At 39.0% G+C, this 27,705-nt stretch overlaps 1 protein-coding gene across 1 annotated transcript in view; it reads right to left on the bottom strand.

Moving 5' to 3' along the window:
• Window positions 1-8,002: 8,002 nt before the first annotated feature.
• Window positions 8,003-27,705, bottom strand: part of SMC1A (structural maintenance of chromosomes 1A) — a 30,626-nt gene continuing 10,923 nt past the window's right edge. Inside the window, exons 8-25 of the mRNA XM_026711267.2 lie at window positions 27,367-27,449; window positions 26,992-27,199; window positions 26,676-26,861; window positions 25,723-25,902; window positions 24,347-24,493; window positions 22,802-22,939; window positions 18,986-19,102; window positions 18,694-18,800; window positions 18,434-18,575; window positions 18,191-18,336; window positions 16,453-16,606; window positions 16,248-16,358; window positions 13,467-13,623; window positions 13,108-13,262; window positions 11,461-11,612; window positions 9,748-9,817; window positions 9,536-9,646; window positions 8,003-8,622 (exon numbers count right to left, since the gene is read on the bottom strand). Of these exons, the coding sequence (XP_026567052.1) occupies window positions 8,539-8,622; window positions 9,536-9,646; window positions 9,748-9,817; window positions 11,461-11,612; window positions 13,108-13,262; window positions 13,467-13,623; window positions 16,248-16,358; window positions 16,453-16,606; window positions 18,191-18,336; window positions 18,434-18,575; window positions 18,694-18,800; window positions 18,986-19,102; window positions 22,802-22,939; window positions 24,347-24,493; window positions 25,723-25,902; window positions 26,676-26,861; window positions 26,992-27,199; window positions 27,367-27,449 (2,448 nt within the window). The 3' untranslated portion in view covers window positions 8,003-8,538. The remainder of the gene's footprint in view (window positions 8,623-9,535; window positions 9,647-9,747; window positions 9,818-11,460; window positions 11,613-13,107; window positions 13,263-13,466; window positions 13,624-16,247; window positions 16,359-16,452; window positions 16,607-18,190; window positions 18,337-18,433; window positions 18,576-18,693; window positions 18,801-18,985; window positions 19,103-22,801; window positions 22,940-24,346; window positions 24,494-25,722; window positions 25,903-26,675; window positions 26,862-26,991; window positions 27,200-27,366; window positions 27,450-27,705) is intronic.

Below are 27,705 nucleotides of genomic sequence, written 5' to 3'. Positions count from 1 at the left end.
CAATCTATTTTTGATTAGTTATAAGATATTGAAAATAAATAATAGAGGCTATATTGGTGCAATACCCTAAGCCATAGAATACATGCATAGACGCAAGGCAAAGTCAAAAATAACTAGGTTTAGCATATTGTGTCGATGCAGCCATTGGTTTGCAGCTGATCAGTACGTTTGGGAACTCAAACACTGAGCTTGTCTCACCAGACTTCCAGATTTAAGGGGGTGGGGGAGAAGAATTCTTTATCAACATACTTGTCATTCTTGGAGGTCTTTTTCCTCCTATAACTGATTAGTAGTACATGAACAGGGAGATATATGTATTCTGTAAAAAGATCTAGTGGGTAAGGCACCAACCTAGAAAGCAAGAGGCCATGAGTTCAAGTCTCGCCTCAGCCATGAAAGTCAGCTGGGTGACCTTGGGCCAGTCACTCGCTCGCAGCCCAACTCCCCACACTGGGTTGTTGTTATGGAGAAAATAGGAGGAAGGTACATTGAATATGTTCACTGCCTTGGGTTATTTTTAAAAATAATAAAAGATAGGATATAAATAAGTAAAAATTAGATCAGTGTTTTTCATGCATGTTAGTTGTGGAATTTTGGGAGTTAAAGTCCACATAACATAAATTTGTCATGTTTGAGGAACACTGAATTGATGGTCTTTCCCACAGATGTTCAAAAACCAATATCGCCAACATGTCCAGTTCCAGTCAGGTTATACATACAGTACATCCACATGGATATTTTTTGACCTGCTTAAAAGCAATCTGGGAATCCTAGTTTCCTTGGGGTTATTATGTCCTTTTGCTAAAGCCATACCAAATCAGCCTAGGATAGGGCTGTCAAATCCCTGGCCTGTGGGCCGGATGCGTCACACACTGGCCACACTCACACCCGATTTAGCAAAGTGTGGGGAGGGAAATCCCAATATGTCATGTGATGATGATGTGAGTTTGACACCCCTGGCCCAGAAGTATCATTTCTTTATTTCTACTTGCCATGAAGAGGTCAAAACACCCCCATTAATGGTGGTGAAAAGATCACCATTAACTCTGTAAACCTTATAACTGCCAAGTAAAGACTTGCCTCTAGATTGGAATGAGCTGCCTTGAGGCTGAAAGGATAGTGATTTAGTTAAGGTAACTCTAGAGTTCACTGCTGAAATGAGATCTGAACAGGAGTCTTTTTGATTCACAGCTTAGTCTTCTAATTAAAACTTTACATGATCAATTAGTCTTGGGCCATTTCCATGATAGCATATCACAGTATACTAGAACTACTTCATGAAGCCAAAATCAAATAAATCACATTATAATTCAGCATGATTTGCAAACTCAGTTCAGTTCGTCTTAATTACCAAACCATGGTTAAAATGGTTTATCACAATAAATGGATTAGGTGAGTATGTAAAGTTATGTGATACTATATTTTATAATCTTAGAATATTTTGCATAATCTGGGTAAAGATGTCCTTTGTAACCTCTTTATACAATATAGGAGCACTTTCCTAAAAATTAAATATGCATTTCAAAATTGCAGGCAGTTTAGACCTAAAATATCAAATTAGGATCATGGAGGTCAGAGCATTTTCCTGTTTCAGGCGGAAAATCCAAGCAACAATGTTCTTCCACTAATTAATTTAAGACCTCAATTTAGCAGAAAATGAGTGTTCTCACAATTCCTTTTCATTTTACCTCCCACCCTACTGCTCTTAATAGTACCTGAAACCTGCTTTATGGTTGGAATCACCACTGAGAGAAATGTTTATAGATTAAAGTGCAGTTGTTTCATTGTCCCTATAGTCTGTAAAGCAGAATAAGCAAGTATTATCTGCCCTTTTAAAATTTATTTTTAAGCCCAGCAACGCTATATTCATGTTACAAATAACTCTCCTTGAAGGCTTATGTGTTTTCCATTTTAATTGGAATACTTACATGACAATTCTATTGAGCCAGACAGTGTTTTGAAGATTAGCAATCCCCTTTTAGCAGTACTGGGTTAATATCTTGTTAGGTCACAACTTGTTGTGGTTTACTGAGCAAATTGCAAGCCTCAAAATACACCGAGCTTAAACCAAACTAAGAACATTCAGGTTTCTCTCCACATAACTTTCCACTGAAGAGAAATGTACCTCTATGTCTGGACTCTAGGACTTCTGTAATTGCTGTGTGATCATATTACTGAATCCTTCCAGACAAATTTCTTACTATTATACAGAAGAATGGAATGGCAGGGAGAAAGCTTGTAATGTGTCTGTGGATGCTGTACTTAAGATTTTTAATTTTAATTTTCTTATTTGAGCTTTGTATACCCCATCTGCAGTCTGATTCACACTCTCTGCTAAGCCATAACACCATTTGGTGTTGCCTCAACGTGCTATATAATCCAGCCAGTGGGGCTTCTGAATCATGGTTTATGACTTAATATATGGTAAGAACCCAGCCAAATGTGGTTTGTTAAACAAACCATGATTAAACAAGCCATAGCTTAATCCTAGAGACATTATTTCCTTGTATAAAAGAACTGGCCCTGGGTAAAATTCAGGTGTCTCTGGGTCTTATATGTTCAAGATTTCCATGTTAACACCAGGAAATCAATTTCTCCAATGAACTAAAGATACCTAACCCTGACTTTCCATTCCTTAATCCTCAATTTGTATTGCAGCAGTCTAAGTATATCTACAAGTACTGCATGCCAGAAAACACTGTGCCCACAAAACAATATATCCCCAATTTGTTTTCTTCATTTAAAGGAAAAGTGACATGTTGCAAAACAAAACAAAAAAGTCCATCTTTTGCCCCGTTTTTATTTCTTGGACACTTCCCTATCCCCCAGAACATTTTTAAAAATAAAAATAGCAGGTGGCTAAATGCTTTGTTTTGGAAGGTGCTTCCCCCACACAATTTTCAGCAGAAAAAAGAACGGTAAGTTCAGAGCGGTGATACAGAAGCTAAAGAAGGTGGCAGGGATCAAACCCACCAGTTTGCCTTTGGATAATTTAGTGTTTTGTGACTGCTCATACAATCCACCCTCATGGTTGCATTTTTGTGAATAGGCAAGCCTGCCCATGGCAATCATTTTGTTAGAGTGCACGTCACTTTGAGATGTGTTCACCAGCAAAGAGAGGTTTTACCCCCATGGCCTAAGAAAAGAGCTCTCTCCAAGAGAATTTCTTACTGCCTCATTTTAACCCTGGTTTTCTTGAGCCAATTGCTGCTCCTGTCCTCAGATAGTTGATACGTTTATATAGCTCCAAAATCTGAAGGATGCCGAATTTGTAAGGTTTAGGAAACTAGGGTAAAAAAGATTAAACAGGCCTTTAAATTATGGATGTTCCTATTACTTTATTCTAGTTTTTTTAAAAAAAATGTTTTAATGTATTGTGTTATATAATAGTTTTAAATGTTATTTTGGATCACTTATTTTTTATTCTTATTTGCATTATGGACATTTTAGTGTAGTTTGATTTAGTTTAGCTCTCAAAGAATCTTTTGACTGAAATCGATAGAAATCAATCAACCAGTTAACTAATTCATTAAATGGGGAAGCCTAATTAAGGTAGTCCCTCAAGAATCCCTAATACAAAGAAAAGTGGAAAGAAAAGTGACCAGCAGCAATATGGATAGATTTCCTTAAAATGGTGATGCATGCACTGTTTGAAAAACCAGATTGGGGACATATTTTCAAGAAGTACCACCTCTGTGCTTGCCATAAGTTGATCCTGAATTGACAGCAACGGTTATGGTTAATACCTGCTTATTGCCACAATCATGTCTATGAGCAGCTAGTACTGACCAACTCTCATTTAGCTTGCGTCCTTGGTAACTTTTAAATTATTCAAAATACTTTTGCATGAGCACAATTTCATCTTTTTATAGCACTGACTAATACAAGGGAAGGCAATTTCCTAAGAACTATATGTGGCCCAGACATTTAAGTTTCTTGCTGGCACATTCTCCTTCACAAACTTGGTTCAGATATTTTCTCATTCTGTCAATTTTGGCAAATTCTGAGGAGATCATCTTCTCATCTTGCCTCGTTACTGTTAACGCAGCTGCCCTTCTTTCTTAAAAAACATTACCAAAAAATGGTCAACCTGGCTTAAAGACTAGCAGAATAGGAAGCTGAGCTCAGAGAGAATCAAATTAAGGAAAGCGGCAGGCGAGGAAAGTGGGTGGGGCCTGGGATGACTCAAAGCCTAGCTAAGCCATAATCAGTGTCAGGAACCATGTTCCAGTAAAGGCATATTTGCGGAGGCCCTCGCCCTGACTAAAGGGATGAGTAACAGGAACAGGGAAGGATCGAAGACCAGTGCCTTAGGTTGATAGCCATTTTGCTTGGCAGCCTGATCTGAATTTCCTCTCAGACTCCCTTTAAACACTGGAAAAGCACTGCTCCTAAGTAATTCCTATTCACTTTACTTGGGAATTTACTTGGATCTTTTGGGCAGTTTGTAAGAGCAGGAAAGGATACTGCCTGGATCATTCTCATCTCAAAAACCGAAATGCTGTGACAAGGATAGCCTTTTTGCTTAATCAATACAATCTTTTGTTTGTCATTGTGTCGAAAGGTCAAATTTCACACACATACACACCCCACACACACATCTCCTCCTGATAGCAGAGTTGTTCCGTTGTTATGGAAACAAGGCACACAGAATATTTTAGAAACATCAAATGTGCTAAAATATAATGAGTGGGAAGCCAGGAGATAATCAAGTCTCACCCAACATGAAGGTGTGTATGCATATTGGATGGTAGGGAGAAAAACTGGTTTTCCCTAAATATGATAGGTAGCCCAGGTGAACTCTCTTTTCAAGCACTTATCAGATGGTCGTTAAGATACCGGAGAAGCCACTGGAGAATTGAGATGCCTCTGCTCAGTCTGGGACCCACTGGTCTAAAGTTGAGAATGCTACTGGCCTTAGGTCTTACAAATAATCTTTGACTTACAACCAGTCTTCAGTTACGGCTGTCAAAGCATCCTCACAGTCAAGTGATCAAAATTGGGTGCTTGGCAATTGGCATATATTTATGACAGATATGGCATCCCAGCGTCAAGTGATTGCCATGTGCGACTTCCCAGCCAGCTTCTGACAAGCAAAGTCAATGCCCTCTTAGCTTTCTAAAAACAAATCCTCAGAATGTAACTATTCACTTCTCTGGTGAAAATATATACCCTGATATATATCAGTGAATGCTACTGATGAGCAGCCAGTGACTTAATTAAGAGTTCATAAAATCATTAATCTCCAATGCTTGTTTCCAGTATCACTGCCCAAATAGCAAGCTTGTGCAATATAGTCACTTCTGCAAAAGGAATCTTATTTACAATCCAAATAAAAAAACAGTGGGCATCCTATTTAAATTTGCAGAATTTATGAAATAATCATCCTTTGACTACCCCCAGGAACACTGGAAAATTCCTTAAAAGTATTTTTTAAAATCACATAATATGCTACATGTAACAAAGACAAATTAATGGGAATATTGCTTCAGTAAGGATCATGTTACATAATCTGCACATTATTGATGCTTTGGTACATATTACTTGGGAAGGATGGGTAAGTCTTGAGACACAGTCGTGCTAGGGTTTATTGAAACTCCATTAATTCAGCCAAATTTTGCGATTTACTTTACTGAGTAAAAAAACTATATAACTTTGCAATGTGTGTTGAAAGGTCCAATATTTGTTTTAACATCTTTCTTGCACACAGTACTTTTAGATCTTATTGGTTGTAACACACAGCAGGATCATATTGTTCCTATACTACAGTTTAGTTTATCCAGTATATGGTGTCTCTTGTGAACAAAATCATGAATTGCCATAGCCAGTTATATTGCATAATATAGCCCTGTGGGAAAGAAAGAAAAAGACAACCTTGACAAGAAAAAAAAATTAGAAATTAGCAGCAACAGGAAAATATGTCATTACTGAAATGTTTTGAATGCCAAGTGGGGCTTATTTTGTTTTGAATCAGATATTCCTATTTCAGACAAACACAGAAACAGAGCAGTTAGCACAAGTCTAATCTGTGGCTATAGAAATTGGCAAATACTATTTTAGGCTACATCAGTAGAAGTATAGTTTCAAATCAGAAGTGGGAATAGTTCCTTTTGTAGTGTTTTATTAGATCTCGTTCTGAACATTGTGTTAAGTTCTGGGCATCACATTTCAATGATGTTCAGAGGCCTAGAAAACTAAGTCATATAAAGAATCTGGAAACATTTAGCCTTGAGAAATCTTGAGGTGTGATATGACAATTCTTCGCTTACCTGAAACAATGATGCATAGGTCAAAACCTGTTCTTCAGCATTCCAGTGCTGTTGTTGGAATAATAGATCTAAGTTACATAATAGCAGATCCCAAATGAGAGTGACAAAAAAGTTCCTAACACTGAAAGCAGCTTGAAAGTAGTGTAGTTACTCAGCGAGAAAGCCTGTTTCTCTTTATTGGATGACTTCACTGAGAAGCATTGTAATGGTAGCATTTCTGCAGTAAAGAAGGGGTTGGATTCTATTGTATAAGAAAATATGAAGAATTATGGAAACAACCGAACCTCCCTCCTGGCTTCTATAATTGCAGCAGAAAAGTGGACATCCATCTCCAAGCTTAATGCCTCATTCATAAGGACCGGAAACTTGATTATTATCTATATATATAAATGCGAAACACCACTCATGCATCATCACAAAATCTCCAGAACCGTAAAGCCTACAAACTTGAAATTTGGCAGGTATACTCCTCTTGGCTTCTAGGTGCTTACTAAGAAAGGATTTTTCAAAATGACCATCAAAGCATTAGTATTTCAGATATTATTATTAACACGCTCTGATGCTAGGGAGTTCTACTCCCACTCCGCACCTGAAAAGAAATCTGTTCCAAATGCAAAACACAAGCAGAGGAGTTTCAGTTTCAGAGCACCAAGCAGTTTTAGTACAGAACAGTTGACCTAAGCTATACTCAGGCTTACTATCTCCTTGCTCATACAGCAAATATTGTTTCAGTTTCCAAACAGTTCTCAACTCTCTCACACACTGACAGGACGCTAGCCAGATGAATACTGATGGATGCTGGTAAGCACAGAATTCCCCCCCCCCTTTATTTTCCTCTCCTGGTGTTAATATTAGCCAATTTTATTTTAAGTTTTTAAATTGGCTTAGTATGCTAGTTGCTGTACTTACTGTCATAAATATTGGTACAGTAAACATGTGCTGTGAAATGGCATAATTCCACAGAAGTCCAGAACAAGTACAAAAGTATTACCAAGTTCAAAGTGAGACGCTCAATTTAAGTTTTGTTAAAAGAACAAATTTCAATCCAGGAAAATATATCTGAAAAATATGCTACCTCCAACAACCACGGGGACAAGTAAATACTGTTTCCTATGGTTAGGAATAAGGCTTCAACAGACCAAAAGCTCCTTTCCCCTCCCAAATTACTAGCAAAATCAGGATAAATTAGTAATGGAATCAGAATAAAAAAGCAGACAAAAAAAAAACAGCTGCGAACATTTTGGAATTTGGTTTTCCTAGGAACATTACTGTCTTGCTAGGTATAAAGTATTTGTTTTTGGAAAAGAAAAACTTGGAATAAAATACAATATGATAATTCCTTTGATTACCAGGTCACATCAAAGTGAGATTGCAGTTTAGACTATCGGTGCTACTGTTATTGGCAAAAATATCAATATTAAGTTGCAAGGCTGCTCAGCTTCCAACAGGAAACTGAGAGAGTGAGTTCCAGACTTTCCTCTCAGCACTGTTTGCAGAAGGACCCTGTTAGTAAATTGCTTCTGGCCCCAAAAGATTCATCACTCAAGATCTGAAGCTTGCAGGATTTATGGGGCCACTGGGGCTGGAGGAGAATGTTCAAGAAGCTCAGTGACTTTGGGCCAACCTTGGCACCTCCTAATGGAAAGAATTAATGCATTCCACCAAGCCCCAACCTCACCAATGTTCCCTTCCCATTGCACTTTTCTTTGTCAAGGAAAAATCAGAACAGAGAACAGAAGTGAAATATTTTAATTTCAATCACACACAAAAAAATACACACATGATATCAGGCTAAAAAACAAGCAAAATCTGGAGTCACACTTTAGGCGACAGCTTGGCACGAGAAGAATTCTCATGAAACCACCATTATTTTGGTCCTATAAAGAGCTTTATAAAGAACAAAGTAGGTTATACTGGAGAAACAAGACTTCTCCTTTCCTCTTTTCCTGTACAGCAATGAGAGACGCTGTCTTTTAAAAAGAGGTGAGACAGAATGTAGCTTTGCAGCTAGTTTTAGAGAGAAGGGAAAAATCTGTCATTACAGACACAAAAATGGCGGCCCCCAATCTAAAAGTGGTGCCACTTCGTCTTTAAACATTTAGGTTATTTTCACCCCCTGCCCAACACACACCTGCTAGCAGTTCCATAGGAGAAATAAAGGGCAGGCAATGGTTTAAGGCCTTTGTAGGAGAGAAACAACAATAGCAACATGGGACTAGTAGAAGGTAAAGTTGGGGAAAGACAAGCAGAGGTTCAGTTTCTTCTGTGTCTACTGCTCACTAGGATTTGGGTTGGCATCAGGATACTTGGTGAGATCGAAGGTCAAGACTTTGCTAATGACACAATCTCCTTGCTATTGGGAGGAAAAAGAAAAATGGTACAATATGTCATCCTGTTCTTGTTCTTCTACAGCAGCTAGATTCAAAATCAATTATGAAGATAAAAAATAAGTAGTCTTTGAATTGTAACTTTAATTGGGATGAGAATTTCCATTACTAAGCAAAGTGGTTAAGCAGAATATCACGTGACCACACCGCTTAACAATATAGCAGTTCTAACAGTCCTGCTTGTGATTATTAGGCAATGGCCACACAGTTCCCTTGCCCTGGGCATCAAGTGCCCATATTTTGATCATGTCACTATAGAGGCACTAGAATGGGTAGAGCTTGAGGACTGGTCGTAGTTACCATTTGTTCCTTGATGTCATGAGTTTGGTCTCTTAATGAAAAGATGTAATTAAAGAATTACCTATATATTCGTTTTATAGAAGGCCTTCTTGAACCAATACAGGCTCAACTTGTAATATTTGTTCTTATCTTTAATTTAGGAAAGAGTCTCTGGAGAGACAGGAAGGGAATACGACGTGTCCCTCGCCCCCATAAAAAGTTTCTTGTTGGGAATCTCATATTTATTTTTATATCACACCTAGTTTTCTGCCCTCATTAAAAGAAAAACTCCTCCTTATTTTGGTCATAATTGTTTTTCCTCAATGCTCATGGCTTTCTTGAAAGGATATTACTGAGGGAGCCTCTATGCAAATTAGAACTCAAGCATTCTCTCTTGAAGGGAGGTTTGCCCACAAGAGACTCTCAATACATCGTCCCTAAGCATTGCCTTTGGTTCCCAAAATGCTTTCATCTTACTTTCTAGTGGGGCTGCCTTAATATGAGATTTCAGAAGTCTCAATTTCATTCAAGGGGAAAGAAGCATGATATTGTAAATCACACTATCTGAGATACATCTTCCTCCACTAGCCACATTCCTACCTCAGGGTAAACGCCAATGAGACTCTCAGCCTTGGTATAGAACTCCTCCTTCAGGGAAATAACAATGGCCTGGAAGTTGCAAGTCGATTGTTCCTTGATGTAATTGGCTACCTGTTTGGAGAACAGGGATGGGGAGAAAATGGTGAATTGGCAGCCATCAAATCTTTTCCACGGAGGCAATAAAATTTGCCCATCCAGTCAATCCTACCAACCTTTCCAATGTTGGTATTATCCAAAGCAGCATCGATTTCATCCAAGACAAAAAATGGAGCAGGCTTGTAGCTGGGGACAAAAATGGCAAACAATCACATGAACAGATGGAGTTGCTTCAATGGAGATAAGCTCCACCCTGCCCCCCACTTACTCTATGCTATCCACATTCACCTGCAGTAGAACACCAGTTTCAAAACAGAAGATTGTCCTAGCAGTTGCCATGTTAGACACTCCCCTTGTAAATGCTTTGTACACACAAAGGGTTCCCATATTCTAGGCAGGAGACCAGCACAAGGAAAACAAAACAAAGCAGCTTGCTGCTAACGCTTGTTTTCTGGTAACACAGATATTGGCCAAATGACACCTTGGGTGAAGTGGACAGGAGGACATCGTGACACTGGTCAGAAGAAAGAGCGACCAGCCCAGATCTCCTAGGCCAGCCCAATATTTGTCTCCTCCAACTATATGCAATACACCCATGGCTTTTCCTGCTAACTGTCCTATTTCCTGCATCATGCCTGTAATTACTAAAGCTGCCCATAAACACTCATATATCCAACCTCGTAGCGATACTGTGTCTATGTGTATTCTGCTCTCTTTGCCCCTCCCCAGAACTACCCAGTTATCTCACCTCTCATAGTCTTCTCTGAAACTTTCCTTCTCCTATAAATGTTGATAGTCCTCAGTTTTCCTGAATCCCACTGCTGAAGACTTATTCATGACTACCACCACACTAACAAGGTGGAACTTGCAACAGGAATCCCAGCCTCACCTAACCCTCCCTGCCTAGCTCAGCCAGCCACTCTCCAGCAGCCAAATGAAAGGATGCAATTGTTCCTCTAAGCATAGTAAAGGACTTCTTTATCCAATAAATAAATAAGAGGGGGAAGAGGCTAGTCATTTAAAAAATGAAATTGTTTTAACTGTTTTATTCATTTTTGAAAACGAGGGGGCAGAATTAGTAGGGAATTTCCCCTAAATGCAAAAATGATAACATTCTGTAAACGGAATAAATTCCTTTTTACATATACACCCAATTTTTCAACTGCATAAAAAAATCTATTTAAAAGCATTTCTCAAAATTACCAAATCTATGTAGCCATTTGATTATTTCAATCAACAGATATTAAAATACAATTTCTATCGGCAAAATGATTGCAGAATGTTTTGATGTTAAAAAAAGGTTTGTCATACTCAAATAGTTTTAGATCCGTTTAATATAAACCAGAAATGCATTTGTCCTGTTGATTCCACCCTCCAAATCTGAATCTCACAAAAGGAGTCCCTGGAAATCATGCCGAGGCAAAGATTCTCAAAATGTGGCATCTATCTTTTGGGATGTCTGGGGATCTCAATTTTGTACCCAATGTGACTACAAACTTTTCTCTTTGTGATTGGACATGTCATCAACTAGGCAGGGCAACATTCCATGGCATCTGTAATGTTCACAACAGGTGACTTCTGCATCTGTCTGACCTTTCAAAGCACATTCTCTGGGCTTATAATCTTCTACATCAGAAAACAGTTTCGCCTAAATATCTAAAATGTAGACCCACCAGAAAACATATACCTTTCAAAGTGTTTAAAGAACAATGAGACATCTCTACAATTCTGCTCTTCTCACCCCACATCCCACCACTAATGTTGCAAATCTCAAATCTGGATAATTCCAACTCTAACCAAATCACCCTTCAGAGCAAGTTTGGCCTCACCTGTGGATAGCAAAGAGCAGAGCTAAAGCTGCCACTGTCTTCTCCCCACCAGACAGATTGTCCATTGGCCTGAAGCGTTTGCCTGGGGCTACACAATTGTAATTGATACCATCCAGGTAAGGCTCTTCTGGGTTCTCAGGACCTAAAAAGGCCTGCAAGGAAAAAAATGAATGGAAGGTATTGAGGGAGACCACCAAATACCTTAATAACGAAGTATTTATCATTTATAGTGTTATGAAATTATAACCATACCCAAGAGGGAAAAGGGAAGAGAGGGTGTTGGTGGGGTGCCTTGTTCATGTTCAGAAGATCAAGAATTGTGACATTTGAGGTATTAACATTTGTAGTCATTACAATCGGGGGGAAACACCCCTTCATTATATCATCACTGATTGGAGGGCAAGAATGAGAGCTGCACTAATTTCCTTTTTTTCACAAACAGTGGTGCTACTTCAATATAACAATTTACGTGGTTCTTCAGGCAGCAAAAGTTACAGGCAAAAGTAATTGGTTCAGTGCAATTAAGACTCTGAGAGGGGATCAGGCTGTTGCCAGGTGCAAAAACTGGGGCAATGACAGCATGGGGGGCAGCAAATCAAAGCTTCCCTGTTAGATAAATATTATCCTTTGCATATGAATGAAAGAACAGCCACCAGCCTTTGATCTGTCTTCTGTGTGCTGAATGACATTTTTGCAGACAATTCTGTTTGCAACTGGAAAGCAAATTTGCATGAATCCAATTTTTTACCTGACTCCCATGAGAATGAAATGTTGATGTCCAATTTGCAGCAAGCTGGCTCTCAATTACATTCTTTCCCAATCAAAAATTGGCCAATTAGGGAAAGAAAACTGAGCACTTGCATGCGCGCGTGTGTTTGTATGTGTGGGCACACATGCACATGTTATTTGTTGAGTTTCATTTCATTTGAAGATATAGCATTATGACTCACAAAATTTTGAGCCATAATAGACCTTAGGCAGAAATGTACACCTGAGGACTAGGATCATATGAGGTCCCTGAAATCCTTAGTCGTAGCCCTCACTTAACACAAAAAATCTTTGACCAATGGGGAAACTATCACATAATTAAATAATGGAGAGTAATCTTATCAGCCAAGTTTAATTTAATTATACTAAAATGAATAACATCACTTTTAATTTTTTTTCCCTGGTCCCACCTACTCACATCAAGTAGATCCGTAACCTACAAAAGTATGCACTCTCCTTCATTAAGGCACTGGATTGCGTGTATACTTTGATTCTGAAGAAGTGCTGAACTGTCTATTTGATGCGGAGCTCAGCCTCTTCAGAATCCCTGACTTGCCATTTAAAAAGAGATGCAGTAGTTCATAGTTTTATGGCTCAAAGGATCTGCTTTAGTGTCTGAACGTTGTCTGCAAACGCACAAAAGAAAAAAGTGCTTCTGTAAAAGAGTGGGTGTATGAAGCATCAGGGCCTTACTTGCCTCTCCCCAGAAGTAACAAGACCAGAATAGTGCGAAAGAACATCTGTTGAAAAGCATGATGCAACTTAAACAATTATGCAAAATCTGCACAATAAATGTAAGTCAGAGAATCCTGCTTTTTCTTGATTCAGTCAAGAAAAAAGGGCTAACATGCAGCCCTCTTCCAAATGTGGCATTCTCACCTGGGCACTGCTATTTCGTGACAAAGCCTTGTAGATCTCATCGATGTTGGTAGCTACTGACTCAAAGCAGAAGTTGAAGCGGTCAAAGCGTTCTTTTTTTATCTGCTCAAAGGCCTGCTTGGCTTTCTTTGCACGTTTCCTGGCAGCCTCAAATTCTGGTAGAAAAAGGGCAAGCGTAAATCATCCCATCCTTTCAGCAAAAGGCCCACCATAAAGTTGGGCATTCCCCAAGCTGATGCCCTTCTGAAGCACTGGATATTAAGATGCTTGCTAGAAATTATGGGAGTTGAAATCCAACAGCAGGAGGGCATCTGTTTGGGAAAAGCCGAGATAGCTAAGACTACAAAGTCATCTGGTACCATCAGAAGTCTCCTGGAACTTGTCCCTCACACTTTCCAGCTTCTCCATGGCCTTCATGTTTGGGGCAGCAATTCGCTGTAATATGCTCTGTTGCTCATTCAATTTCTGTTGTAGTTGATTCATCTCCTGTTTGATCTCATCTTCACACTGAACATCCTTCAAGGAGAATTAAGAGAAAGTAGTTCCTGGGAGTCAGAGAACCAGTTTTTGCAAAGAAACACAGCACTGGTCTTTCACTCCCAGAATGTAAGAGTGTTCAAACAATTCTCCCAACCCTAGAGCAAAAGACATTGTAACCTTATCTGAACTCTTTAGGAAAAGTGAATTAAAAGTGAGTCTTACAAGTTGCAAACTCATCTTTCCTTTCTCTCAAGGGCTCCAACACTGGAGTTTCTGAGTAAGTTCACTCTCATGTTTTAAGCCATGGTGGTAAGAAAAAGCTAACCGAGAATCTACATTCTGAAGTAAACAACCAGTTATCTATGTGGTAAAAATCCTCTGGGTTTTTTTAAATTAAAGACTCTCATAAATTTATCTTTTAACTATCCTTTTCAAAGATTTTTAACAAAGGGGTACAGCTCTAATCAAATGCCAATTCCTTCACAAAACCTAACAAATACGAAGAGATGTCAGAAGCAATGAAAAAGTGGGCTCAAGTTGTAGCTGCTTTGATGTCTTGAGGGCATTTGAGATCCGAACCCTCAATAGTCCAAGACGCAGTATACCCTCTTCTTCTGACTATTCATCTTCTACGGACATCTAAAATTATTGAGCTTTAATTGATCTTTTGCCTGGGGTAAAAGGGGTTGGGCTGAAATATGGTTGGATTTGACCATAAGATACCTGATACGTGACTGAGATAGCAACATTAGATAAGTTGATTATTTAATATTGCTATCTCTGTCACATATCAGGTAACTTATGGTCAAATCCAACCATACTTCAGCCCAATCCCTGTATCCAGATGAGGCAGCATGTTCCTTTTGCTCCTTCAAGATGGTAATCCTGTTTCTTGCCTTCCTGGTAAACATCTTAACAAATAAGTCCTAATGTTTAACTCAGCTTGAAGCAACACTCTTTGGCCTTTTGCATACATAAATGTACAGCATTCCTGTAGGTGCTATTAATATGATAAGCATCAGTTATCAAAAATCCTACAGATAATAGGCAACATAGGATGAACCTTACACTCTTCAAAGTAGGTTGAGGTTTACATGTTGTGATTGTGGATCAGCCTCCATGATTCCCAGCCAGCATTTGAAAGGGATTATGAAGACTGAAGCCCAACACATTTAAAGGGCATCAGGCTAGAGAAGGTCACTCTAATCCTTGAGGACAAGCAAACAGGTTCTTAGGAGACAAACACTATATGCTCCACAATACTTTTCTTTAATCAACACTAAAGCTTTTTAAGGAACTGTAAATCAGCTGCAAGAAACATCCTTTCTTCTGGCCATTTAATAAATTATAGAGCCTAACATTCTGATCAGGTTTTAAATCAAAGGACAGCAAATAAAAAGATAATTTAAAGAGGCTCCATAATTTTATAAAGCTGAATTTCTTGTTTTGTATGCAATTTCTATTTTAAGTATCTAACAGTGCATTAACGAAGTCTGCTTGCACAAAGAGCCTGTCTCCTACTCTTCTCTCTAATCGTTAGGTCTTTAAGACTTGCCCGAGAAAGTCCTGTACTTCTATGTTCTAGATCCCAAGAGTGTCAGCTGCCACTTCACACTTGTTCTTTGCTATCGCTCAGTGCCAGGCTGCTTCCAGCGGGACTGGATGCGATTTGGGGGGGGAGGAAGGAAGGAAGGATTCAAGGAAAATGAAAAGTTCACTGTAATTCCCTGAGACGTTTCAAGGTCCACCTGCTGGGAATGGAGCACAGCTGCATACCAACCCACACTTCAACCCACCATTCTGAAAACATCTTTGAATTTGATTGGACATGGGGGGGGCAGTATGGGGGGGGGTCCCTAAGGGAAGGGAAGACTTGGGGATTTGTGTGCAAATTTCAGTTCTGGCTTTGCACTACTATATTTCCCTTGACCTCTAACAAACTATATCTTTCTCAACAAATGGAATTAAGGACCATCCTTTCCTACAGGGGCAAGCTGAGGCAGGTCTGACTTTTTTTTTTTTTTAATGGGAAAGTAACTGGATCTCTCCAAAACTGGGGAACTATCCCTTCTAAAGTCTCAGAATGATTTGGGCCCCTATTCAGAATCTTAACTGCTCAGAAAAGCTAAAATTACCCATACTGATTTAAACTTCATCTAAGATATGTCCCGCCCCTTAGGGCTTTCGAAAGTTACGCTTTTTTTCTGGCCCGGTCACTCTCTATATATCATAAATAGACTGCAATGGTTTGGTGCCAGGATAGATCCTACATGTGCCTCCCCATTTCTGCTACTTATTCTCTCACCACCTTAGCACTGGCATGCAAAACGTGACTGTCTCTCCCAAATGACCTGCCTGTCTTCCTCACTAGAGAGTTTTACACAACGGCAATGTTTGAAAAACAAAATATTAGGGAAAAGAAAATATGGGGAAAATAGCTTGTCATTATTCTCTTTTAACATCTGCTTCTTTTAAACATTTTTATGTTCTATTTTTATTCTGAATAAGTCCTATTGCTTTTATTTCATTTTTGTTTAGATATTTCCTGTCCCTGTTATCTGACTGTTTCCTAGGCAGCATCTCTTCCCCTTGTTCCCCAAGGTCATCCACAAGTTCTATTACACCTCCACAGATGGCTAATCTCAGAGAGTTCTCCTCACCTTCAAATCCTCAGAGAGGTCACTATAGTCAATCTCGATGAGAGCTTCTCGTGCATACATGTTGGAAGTCCTCTGTGAACTGCTGGTTGGCTCCTCCCCTTGGGAGCCACCCTGAAATCAACCAAAAGACAAAAGGAAGCTCACTTAACCCATGCACTCTGGCTCAGAATTATTTCCTCTTCTCCCGGTAGAGTTATTTTCTTACCTCCTCCTGGCTGATATCATCCATGGTGCCTTTGGAGAGGGGTAGCTTAATGTCTTGCATCTTGCAGGCTTGCAGTAAATTGTGGCGGTCACTACGCTTCTGTTCTAGCTTGGTCTCAATGGCGGTGACCTCCTTCTGCAAGTGAGTCATCTCTCTGCAGAAAATGACCCAAAGTGAAAGGACGGTCCAGACAAAGCAGCTTCCACCTCTGTAAAAATCTTGAACTAGGCAATGCCAAGAGAATGTTTAGAAATAGACACATCGGACACTCTGAATTATGAGTCTCTCAGGACTGGAGACAGCAAACACTTTTGATTTTACTAGGCTAAGATTCTTATAAACTTAAAAAGACTTCAGAGTGTAATTTTTACACAATGCAACTTTTCGCAAGGATTAATAACCAATGTGGCCATCTCATTTGTGCTCCCCTGAGTTCTCTGAGTGTACAATGCCGAACATTTCAGATGGTTTGGGATGCTTTTGTGGAATGAGGAAGAACCTTAAGAAGTGAAATGAGTGCAATTAGCTTAGGGCATCCATAGCTTCACTAAAATTGCAAGGTTCACTGACACATATGGTCATGTGATCATTTGATATCTTTTCAGAATAAAATGTTAAGATATATGTAAGTGGATATATGAGAAAATCTTAAAATGTTAATGTGATTTAATGTATTGTGATATACCAAAGCTTTGGAATATGTTGGTTTATCAGAAATTAAGCATGGGCAGATGACTGAAAGAATTATACTGAAAAAAGTTATACTACAGGTTTTATAAAATGGTTGTTGCAAATATGTGATATTTTGGAAAAAGCAGTATTTTCTATTAACCAGAGAATGCAGCGATATAAGTTAGTATAGCAGAGATTTTGTGATATTTTACAATACTTTGTACTGTACAGTGACTATTGATGCTATGCTATACAAATAATATATAAATCCCACCTCCATTTTCCTCCCCTTTGTGTTTTTCCTCTTTGTTTACATGTAAAGACTATTTTGGTAATTATGTTAACAGTGTCAAATGAATTTAAAAACATAAAAAATATACTATACATCAGTGGTTCTCAGCCTTTTCTTTTACCATGGACCCTACTTAAATACCTTTTGTGGCCATGAATTAAGGCCACGGACCCCCGAGACCTAATGCAAGATTTAAATCATATTATTTCTTCAAGCCTTCATGAACCCCCTGTGAAGACATCGTGGCTTCCCAGGGATCAGCGGATCACAGATTGAGAACCACAGCCATACATACTTCCTTCTCTCCCCAAATATTGCAAAAATCAGGCTCTCACTGTTTCTGGTCACTCAGGAATGGAGCAGCACCTAGCTACTAATTCAAACCAAGCTCCATGGACCTTGGATTAAAAATGGAGGACTCACAGTTAACCACCATTAACGGCTATTGCTTATGGTAGCAAAATAGAATCTTCCATTTTCAGCAACAGTATACTCTGATTTCTGGATGCTGGGACAAGGGGGAAATATTGTGATCATCAAATTAGTAGGTTTCTCAGAAACATCAGGCTGGTCCTGGGGGCTATCTGATAAAAAACGCCGAGAGAGTCTTGCCGTTGCATTTAAACAGTTACCTCCCCAAACACAAGAAATCTTAAATCCATTAAAACCACAGGCTGAAATTAGTTACCAGATATAATTTACCATGTGAAGTAGGGGCAATGGTAGGTATCTCTACCTTCCTGCTTAGATCTTGCCCTCGTAGGTCAGACTTACTTGTTGGCCCCTCCCAGCTTCTTACGAATCTCTTCCATCTCATGGTTTTTATCATTCACCTCAGATTTCTTGGCCAGGTGCTGGTTCTTCAGGTCCTGCAGCTGTGCCATGGTCTCATCTATGATCTTCATATGCCGCTGTTCCTCCTGTGTGATCATCAACAGGAAAAGCACAGATGTTAAATCAGTGGTGCTTTTCTCACTCTAAACCATGGATGCAACATAGTGCTAATCCCCAGGGCACCTTCTTGAGTTTTTCTATCTCAGCTTCATCTTTCTTGACAGTCTGCTCCCACATGTGTACTTTGTCCTGATCTTCTTTCAGCTGGTTCTTTTCAAAGTCCAGCTGGATGCCTAGGCGGGTCTTTTGATTTTCAAATTCCAACCTGGGAAGGGAAAAGAGAAAAATTATGGTATAATCCAAACCTCCCTCTCCAGATGAAAGTTAGTAAAAAAAAAAACTAGCATCCTTGCATCTGGAAGTGACAGAAATGGGACCAATACCTTTTTTTGGCAATCTCATTCTGGCGTTTCACCTTCTCTTCCTCAAACTCCCGGATATTCCTTACTCCGATTTCTCGGCAGAATTCCTCAAATACTTCATCTTCTACCTGCAATGATGGGAAAAGACTTATATAAGACCGGTCTTAAGTATAAAATGAAGGTGTGGGTATGCTAAAATCAATAAATGAACACTTTCCCAGGTTATCAATTATCTTCAGGTTTCTATCCTACTCTATACCCTGCACCTGTCTTTCCTGTTTTAAGCCATGCTTCTTTGGCTGATCCACCATACCTGGTTCATCTTTTCCTTGAGCTCCTTCATCTCGCGCTCTCGCCCCTGTATGATATGTTTGATGTCATTTATGCGGGGCCCAAAATTGGCAAGCTCACTTTCCAACTTGGACTTCTCCTGTTGGGAATAATACTGAATCAAAACAGAGCTCAGAAGAAATAAGAAACTGCTGACAGAATTCCCTTTTCTTTTTTTCTATATGGAAAAACTAACATTTTGATCTTTTGGAAAAATGGCATCTTATATCTTTTGAACATATATGCATAGTATGCATTTCATCATTGGCATTTCTTCATCCTCGCGTTTGCCTGCAGGTCCAGGCTCTCCTTTTCAGATTAGTGAACAACATTTTATGGGAGCATTTCATCTCTTGCAATAGAGAATCTAATATACTTGCTAACCTTCTAAAACTTTGTCTATAACCAATAGAATTATTATTTTTGCATGTTTTTTCAATCATGAAACTATTTCTCCGAATTTAAGGCTTGCAAAACTATAAAGAACATCATAGGATAAAAATATTTTACAAAATGTAAGCTCAAAAGCCTCTGTAGAGAAGAGCAGGAGGTGGAGTTAAGCGCACCATCAGCTAATTAATGTCAGGTGCAAAAAATTAGGATAATCCAGGACTTCCTGTTTGAGCTTCTTCGGCAATAGACTGAAGCCTCATCTCTGTGAGGCTTCGATCGGTGCTTGCCGCTGGAGCGCCCCGAGGTGGCTGGTTTCGGGGCTAAGCCACCCCGTAGAGGTGGTAAAGAAGGGGGAGACTGCCTGCAGGGTTGAGGAGAGCTGCATCTCTCCTCCCCAGCTGGCCATTACTTCCTTTCCCGAAGGCGGTTGTAGCGGTAGTCAGAAATGGCCACCACAAAGAAGAACTCGACTGGAAAAGAATGTGCAGGAGGAAGATAAGAAGAGAAAGTTTTGGTTGACCGGGTCAAACAGCAAAAGCAACAAATAAGGTGCCCTTGATTTGAAACTATTAAAAAAAAAATCATTGTTCCCTAAGAAGATTTTTAAGCTGCAAAGGAGAGAGAAAAGGGAAAAGATTTGTTGTTGTTTTTTCTCCTTTTCTTATACTGACAGCTAAGAGACTTAAGCAAGAAATTGGAAAAAAATCCACTTTGACATTAATAGGCATCTAATGCTGAAAATAAAAAGTCAAAGGGACCATAAAGATTTCTGGATAATCAAAAGCTTTTGAAAATAGGAAAGGAGAGAAAAAGAATAAAAGGGCAGGATCTGGAAGGGAGAAGATTGCCTGGAATTAAAAAGAACTTACAGCAAAATCTCAACAAGACTTCCAAAAGATACATTTTAACTGAAATATCGCAACAAAAACCCCAGGAAGAGAAAGTGGAAAAAGAAATAAGAAGAAATAACTTGGGACTATTTGGATTACTTGATGGTTTCTGGATTTTTGGTTATTGTATTTGAATGACTAAAATCAATCGGGTGGTTGTTTAAAATTGTTTAAAATGGCTCCACTTTTAGAAGAACTGAAAATGGAACTTAAAAAGTACCAAGAAGATGCACAAGAAGGGACAGGTTCTTTTGGCTTTGTATTTCAGTTTTTAGAAATGGAGATTTGGAACTATGAGAAACAACAAGAAATGCCTGCAGAACAAGAAGAATGCAATAACGAAGAAGCCATCTTTAATGAACAAGTAATCTTAGATGTGGGGGGGAAAGGAAAGGGGGGAAAGAGAATGGAAAGTTTAAGATTGGGAAAAACAACTCCAAAAAAAATAGAGTGAAAAATAAGTATAAAATCAGAAAGCAACAGAAGGGGGAAATGCAGAAGAGAGAATTAGAAGTAGAGAGACAAGGGGGTAGAAAGGGGAGGGAGAAGATGAGAGGGAAGAAAGAAAGGAAAAGAAGTTAGAAAGGACAGAAACAAAATATAGAGAAACAAGGCCTTATTTAGAGATAATGGGTGAAAATTTAATGGAAAAAGGGATTCTGCAAAGATACATAAGATAGTATTGTTATATTAGAAATAGAAATAACTTCAGAAAATATGAAAAAATGTATGATTAAAATGTTTGATAAAATAGCTATCGTAATTCAGTGGAATGCTTGTCAATAAATAAATGTAACAAAATGAATATTTAATGATTTATAAAACATGTGAAGAGAAATAAGGGAAAAATTAATTATGGAGATTATATGTGTCTTTAAGTATGGTATTTAATTGAAAAGAAGTGTTAAAGATGTTAAGATTTTAATGATTATTAATGATAGAACTGAATTGGAATGGAATGAGGATTTATAATTACATATAGTCAATCTTTTTTTTTTAAGAATATAGTGTGTATTATAAGAATGTACCAAGCAGAATTCGATTGGAAGTTATGTATTATGTATTATATTGAAGGTCATAACCTTAAGGTATATATTGAAGTTTAAATAAGAGTTGAATGAATGTAATTAAAAGATATAAAGGTGTCATACTCCAATTAATAACTACAGGAGAAAATTTGTTTAATGAGAAAAGAAAATATGAAATTGAAACAGAACAGACAAAAGTATAAATATAATGATTTGAACTGAGATGAGATAATCAAAATAAAATTCAGAAAATTAAAAGAGGGGAAAAACTATATAGAAAATGTAGAATAATATAAGACATGGAATAGAACACAAAAAGGAGCACAAAATTGAGCTTTGTGTCTGTATAAAGAAGTTCAACCTGGGACCATGCTATTTCCAAAAAGATGTTTTCCTTGTATTTTGTATGTGTGAAAACCCAAATAAAACTTTATTTAAAAAAAATTAGGATAATCCATTAGATTATAGCCTAGAAGATTTATTCAAGCCTATGTTAAAGTTCAACACTAAATTGGTGCCAGTAATAGCACTTAAACTTATATACCACTTCACAGTGCTTTCCAGTCCTCTCTAAGCTGTTTATAGAGTCAGCATACTGTCCCCAACAATCCGGGTTCTCATTTAACTGACCTTGGAAGGATGGAAGGCTGAATCAACCTTGAGCTGGTCACGATCAAATTCCTTGCAGTGAGCAAAGTCAAGCTACAATAATTCATTCTAACCACTGTGCCATCATGGCTCAGATAAGGGTCAATGGAATTCAGGAAGGATTGGACTTGGACCATTTGTGGGAATGTAAAGACTCAAAGCTGATGACCTGCTTAACTATGCCCCCTAGCTCTGCTACATGTAAAAGTTCCAACTAACGAACCCAAGCAAATCAGACCTCTGAGGTCAGGCACTTCCTCAAAGAATTTCTTTATTGGGTAAATCGTATTGGCAGACTTTGAAGGAAAGCTAACTCTTGACTTTTTCCATGGTCACAGTATTAATTAAAACCAATAATGACCCCTTCCCCCGTGTCATAAATAACGTTGGCCAATTAGGTTAATTGGCGGGCTTCTCCTGCAAATCATCTCCTCCTTCCTCCATTGCCAACAACCTTGGATGAGAACCTTGGTTCTCGTGAGAAAGCTCTGTGTTGTATAATACATTCCAACCTCCTCCCCCTTCCCATACAGTGTTGCAACGCTGAACCAGGAAAATGGCTTCTGCTGGGTTCAATTGGCACTGATACTACATTATGCAGCATAAATCAAATTAAACAGAGTAGTGATGAAGAATCCTATTGATTTTTTTTTTCTTATCAGTTCCTTCCAAATGATTTAAGGCTCCCTTACCAATTTCCTGCACATTGTTCTCCCTTATTCACCATTTGCTGCATTAGTCCACAGGGGGAAAAGATTTAGTTTCTCACATGATTCGTGGAGCTGAATGGAAGTTGGAGGTTTTAAAACAGAGTCTAGCTCCAGCAAGCGACCGTCATACCTGAAGATTGAGAGCGAGGTGACGGGTCTTGGTTTGTTCTAAATCACTCTGGGAGTATTTCAAGCGCATCTGCAAGCCATGGGCCTGTGACTGGACCTGACGGAGCTCTGCCTCTTTACGCTTAGCCTTCATTTGTTCCTGGAGAAGGGAGATGTAATGACCCAAATTAAACAAATCCAAAGAAATGGAATGCAAAGACTGACCTAAGGCAAGTAAGTGGTTAGATGTCAGGAATAATATCTGGAAAATTAATAATGAATTGTATTTCACACAGCTGAAGTGTGAATTGTTGAATTATAAAGTGAACAATTTTTAACAGGAAAACAATGAAGATAAGGTTTTCTTATTTGAGATGTTTATGCAATTCATCAAAACAGGGAGATCTTAAACAGAAAGTGCTGCATTACAATAAATCTACCATAAATAAAACTAGAAATGTGCTGCCCCAGATACAATCAATTATAAAGTATATCACATTTCAGTTTTACAACAGTTTAGGCTCTTCTAGAATGTGACTATTTTAATTATTTTCATACAATATACTGTGTCTAAATATGAATGTATGTGTAATAGTAAACTATGATTTACTAATATACACTGTAGAGTTGTAATTGCAGGAAAGTCATTATCTTGATGGCAAACCTCAGATAAGGACAAAAGCAAATACAACTCAGGCAAACAAAATCACTAAATGCAAAGAAGGATTAGAGAGAGGAAGTAAACATATGTTAGACTTTAACTAGAGATAATTAATTACTATGCTAAACAGTAATGAAAGTTGAGCAACAACCAAAGTTAACCAATGTTAGAGGATTACTAAAAATGTGTATAAATGTAAGACTAGACTCCAATAAAGTCATCATGATTCATTTGATCATGATCAAACACCTCGACTGCCTCGTCATTACAACAATACACAAGGAAGGACATGTCTGTAAAATATGTTGGACTTGAGCACTGTTCTCCTGTACAACCTGGAGCAGCAACTTTCAAGATTTAATTTTTGTCAAATGTCTGGTTTATTCCTTAATGCATAGCTGAAATTTCAATTTTGCAATAAACTGTATTCATAAAGACACAATGCTGTTTGTTTAGAAGCTAATATTAATTTTAAATCAACAAGCCAAGTATGTGTTAAATAAAAAATAAAAACCAGATTTATTTTTTTCTTGTAGTTGCATGGCAGGAGGAAGCGCATGGTGCTTCTAAGCCAGAGTTATAGTTTATTGTTAACAATACAGTCAGAATGTTGTTTCTGCCCTCAATTGGGGAAAACAATTTTTAACTGACCATAATAAGGCATTGCTGCCAATTAACATCAGAAGGAATAAAAATGCATCTAATGTTGCCTATAGACTTTGAGGCCAACTTTTCCATTCAAAACACTTTCCATATAAAGCAACATGTTTCTTGAAATAACCTGTAATAGATTAAGATGCATTTCAAAACCTTCAGTGGCCCTCTACTGAGTCAAATTCTGCACATTTGACATTATGACACAGACAGACAGCCTGACTTCTTCTACAACTCAAAAGCAGGTTCAACCTTGAGTTCCTCTGTTAGTCTCTCCTTCTTCTCCTTCAATTTATCCACAGCTTTTTCATCCCAGCGCCTGGCCTTGGCTTTCAGATCACTGGCACCTCCTGAGATCACCCCTGACTTCTGGAACAGGGTTCCATCTAGTGCAACCGTCTGCAACAGAAACAAGGAAAGAAAAGTGAGGGAATGAAAAAACATAGCACTTTGTAACAAGGAAAAAAAAAAGATGAGGTCTTGGCTGACAGAGGCCCAGCTAGCAAAGGCTGAGAACCAAAATTTCTCTAAAGATACTCAACGAAGACCTGGCAAAAATTATTGTGCAGCTCTGTACAAATGCAAAATAGGGAACTGAAAAGAGGATTCATCATTCTATTATAGCTTATGGACACATTTGCAGCCCTGGAGAACAGCTACCCTCAAATCACTTTACCATACACTCACCATACACTGAGGCACAACCAGTTCCTTAGAATACACGTGAATTTAAAATAACTGGTTACAACACACACATCCATACATCCATACATACACGTGCACACACACATGCACGGACTCATTCCCACTTACTAACATCCTTCTCAACGAGACTGGCAGGCCCGAGGCAGAGGGAGGAAAACTGCTAAGTCTGGATTAAAGGGGACTCCAAGAGTGGGCAGACATCAGGACCCTTTTACCTCTCAAAGTCCTTGCTTGGTTGATTCTCAAGTCTGGTAGCTGTTGATGGGACATGGGGAAGGGGGTGGGGTCGCATGTGCTCAGGCCCAATTTCTTTTGTCTGGCTCAGACGTGTTTTCCTTTGATTCCTTAAGGACTGGATACCTTCCTAACTATTTCCCCTAGGGGATCTTTTCCTGCCTTTTGTCCATCCTGCTTACATACTTGCTTCATCTTAGGGATGGCAGCTTCAGTCCATTCTCCCAATCCTACATGCTTTATTTTTAATTTTTTTGAATACGAACAACTTTCCAGAATGTTTAGTTGCAAAGGAAGAGATCTGCAAATATATAGCAAACACAAATATTTTCACTGATGGTGATTTGCTTCATCTGCAGCTAAAAGTAAAAATATCAGGATTCCTTTGAGGTAAATTTTACTCTTGGAGGCCTTATGGATTTATCTATTTAATCTTCTTGGCCATTTACTTTTTTCTCAATCTACACTAAAGCCCTGGGATTTCCAAAAGGTCCCCACACAAGTATTAACCAGGTTTGCAAAGGTCAGCAAGGTGTGGCCACAGTGGATGATACAAAATAAACTTAAGCACTTCTTCTAAGCATATATTCCTACAACTCACAGAAACACATATATTTGAAGAAATGGAATACAATGCTTGGGAGAGGATGATGGTCTACCTACAGCATGTTGGGTAAATTTGCTCTGACCTTGTGCCGCTGGTGCCCACCAAAGGCAATGCGACGTGCATCTTCCACATTGTCACACACAAGGGCGTTGCCACAAGCATACTGAAGGGCCTTCTTGATATGAGGAGGCTCATATCGAATCACATCAATCACAAGCTTGGCTCCCTTCAGCTCTCGGAGCTTTTCATCTGTGGGTTTCACCTGGGAGTGTGAGATAGAAAAGGCATTATTAGGCTGACCCCATATACTGTATGGACAATCTAGACTGAAGAAGGGCAGGGACACAGAAGCAATGAATTCATGCTCCGTTGTTGACTCCAAATAAATTTAGCTCAGGCACAGAACTCAGAAGGGAGAGGCAGAATGCCAGTCTTTTTTGCTCCTTACTTTTATTAAATCTTTATTAAAACAATAGCATCAAACCATATTTTTAATTAAGACTGTCTGGGGAAGATTTGGATGCCCATCTGCAAAAGAGAAACGTGAAAAAGTATACCTTGCCAAAAATAAAAAAAATATTTGTTTTATTTGTCAATAAACTCACCATTCTTTTACTGACAAACTGTGATTTAAAAAAAATAGGAGCTTACTGCTTGTCATCACCATTGCTTTTAACCAAATTATGCTGAGAAATCAAGAATGTACCTCAGGTTGTCCACTGGGCTTTTTGTGTGAACAGAAATTCTAACTCGGTTTTTCCCAGCCTGAAGCCCCCAGGATATGTTGGTAATTTCCACCCAGCTTTTGCTAGAGTAGCTGCAGCTTATAGAACTGAAAGCTGGGTACCTGCTGGGAAAAGCTCTAATCCAAAACTGTCAAAACTCCTGGCCTGCGGGCCAGATGTGTTACACGCTGGCCACATCCACGCCCAATTTAGCAGAGGGGGAAAAAGTCCCGATAGGTCACATTACACTGCCATCATGGCGTGAGTTTGACACCCCTGCTCTAATCCAATCAGCTAAAGTTTGCCTCACCTCAAGATAATCAAGAGGCAGGAAGGTCTCAGGCTCTCCTCGCTGCTCTTTGATGTACTGGATACAGTCCCGGCCAGTTTTCTCTGAATCAACAATGATGGCATCCATATTTTTGCCCAGCACCTTTGTGACAGCTATCTGGTATTTTTTCTGGGTAGGCTGGCAGAGGTCGATTAAGCGTCCATACTGAGGAAAACAAGGAAATGAAATGAGGAGGTAGGCAGGGGAAAACACTCCAACCTCATTTTTATTCTGGAGCACTAAGCCCACACCCAGCCCAATGACCTTTGGGGCCTGGTTCTGAAGCATCACCTACCACAGAGCCTGGGTAGAGACGTTTTATGCTTTCCATGATCTCTGCCTTGCGCTGCTGCCGACTGCTTTCCTGCCGGTCGATCCGGGCATCCCCCAGCTGCTCCATCACCTGATTTAACTCCTTATTGATCTCATCAATGCGGCGTTTAGCCAGTTCAACTTCCTCTGTCAATTCTCCCTCCAGCTTCTTTTGCTCTTCCAAGGACTGCCTAAGGGAGAAGTAAAGACAAAGCAGTGGAGTAACTCTTGAGTTTTAGGCACTTATACTCTTTACCAGAGCGACCCTTTCAAATCAAACTCCTCATTTCCTTTCCATGCTGTGATTCAAACCCCTGCCCATATTATTACAAGGATTTTGACTCTTCCTGACCCTTACTTGCTAGTGGCAATGTACTCCTCCAGCTTTTCAATCCGCTTCTGGTTTTCCTCAATTTCTCGCAATTTCTGCTTTATCTTGGCCTATGGAAAAGATTGAGTATGACACACATCAGCAAATACCAGGACTATATCCCTCAGTATCTAGCATGGGGTTTTGACTCCTTTGGATGAGAACCACCATTATAAGATATATCAAAAGAATAAGATGAGAATCAAGAATATTTAATCCTGTCTTTCTCAAGTTAGTACGATTTGGCTAAGGAGGTGTAATCCAAGGCACATGGAGCTGCCAGGCTGATATTGAAGGGTTCTGTAGTCTAAAACAGTGGTCGCCAAC

Source organism: Pseudonaja textilis, chromosome 2 (assembly GCF_049901715.1).
Source record: "Pseudonaja textilis isolate UNSWEBS1 chromosome 2, rPseTex1.2, whole genome shotgun sequence".
NCBI lineage: Eukaryota > Metazoa > Chordata > Lepidosauria > Squamata > Elapidae > Pseudonaja > Pseudonaja textilis.
The sequence above is the reverse complement of the archived record's forward strand: the minus strand, read 5'-3'. Positions and strand labels throughout refer to the sequence as shown.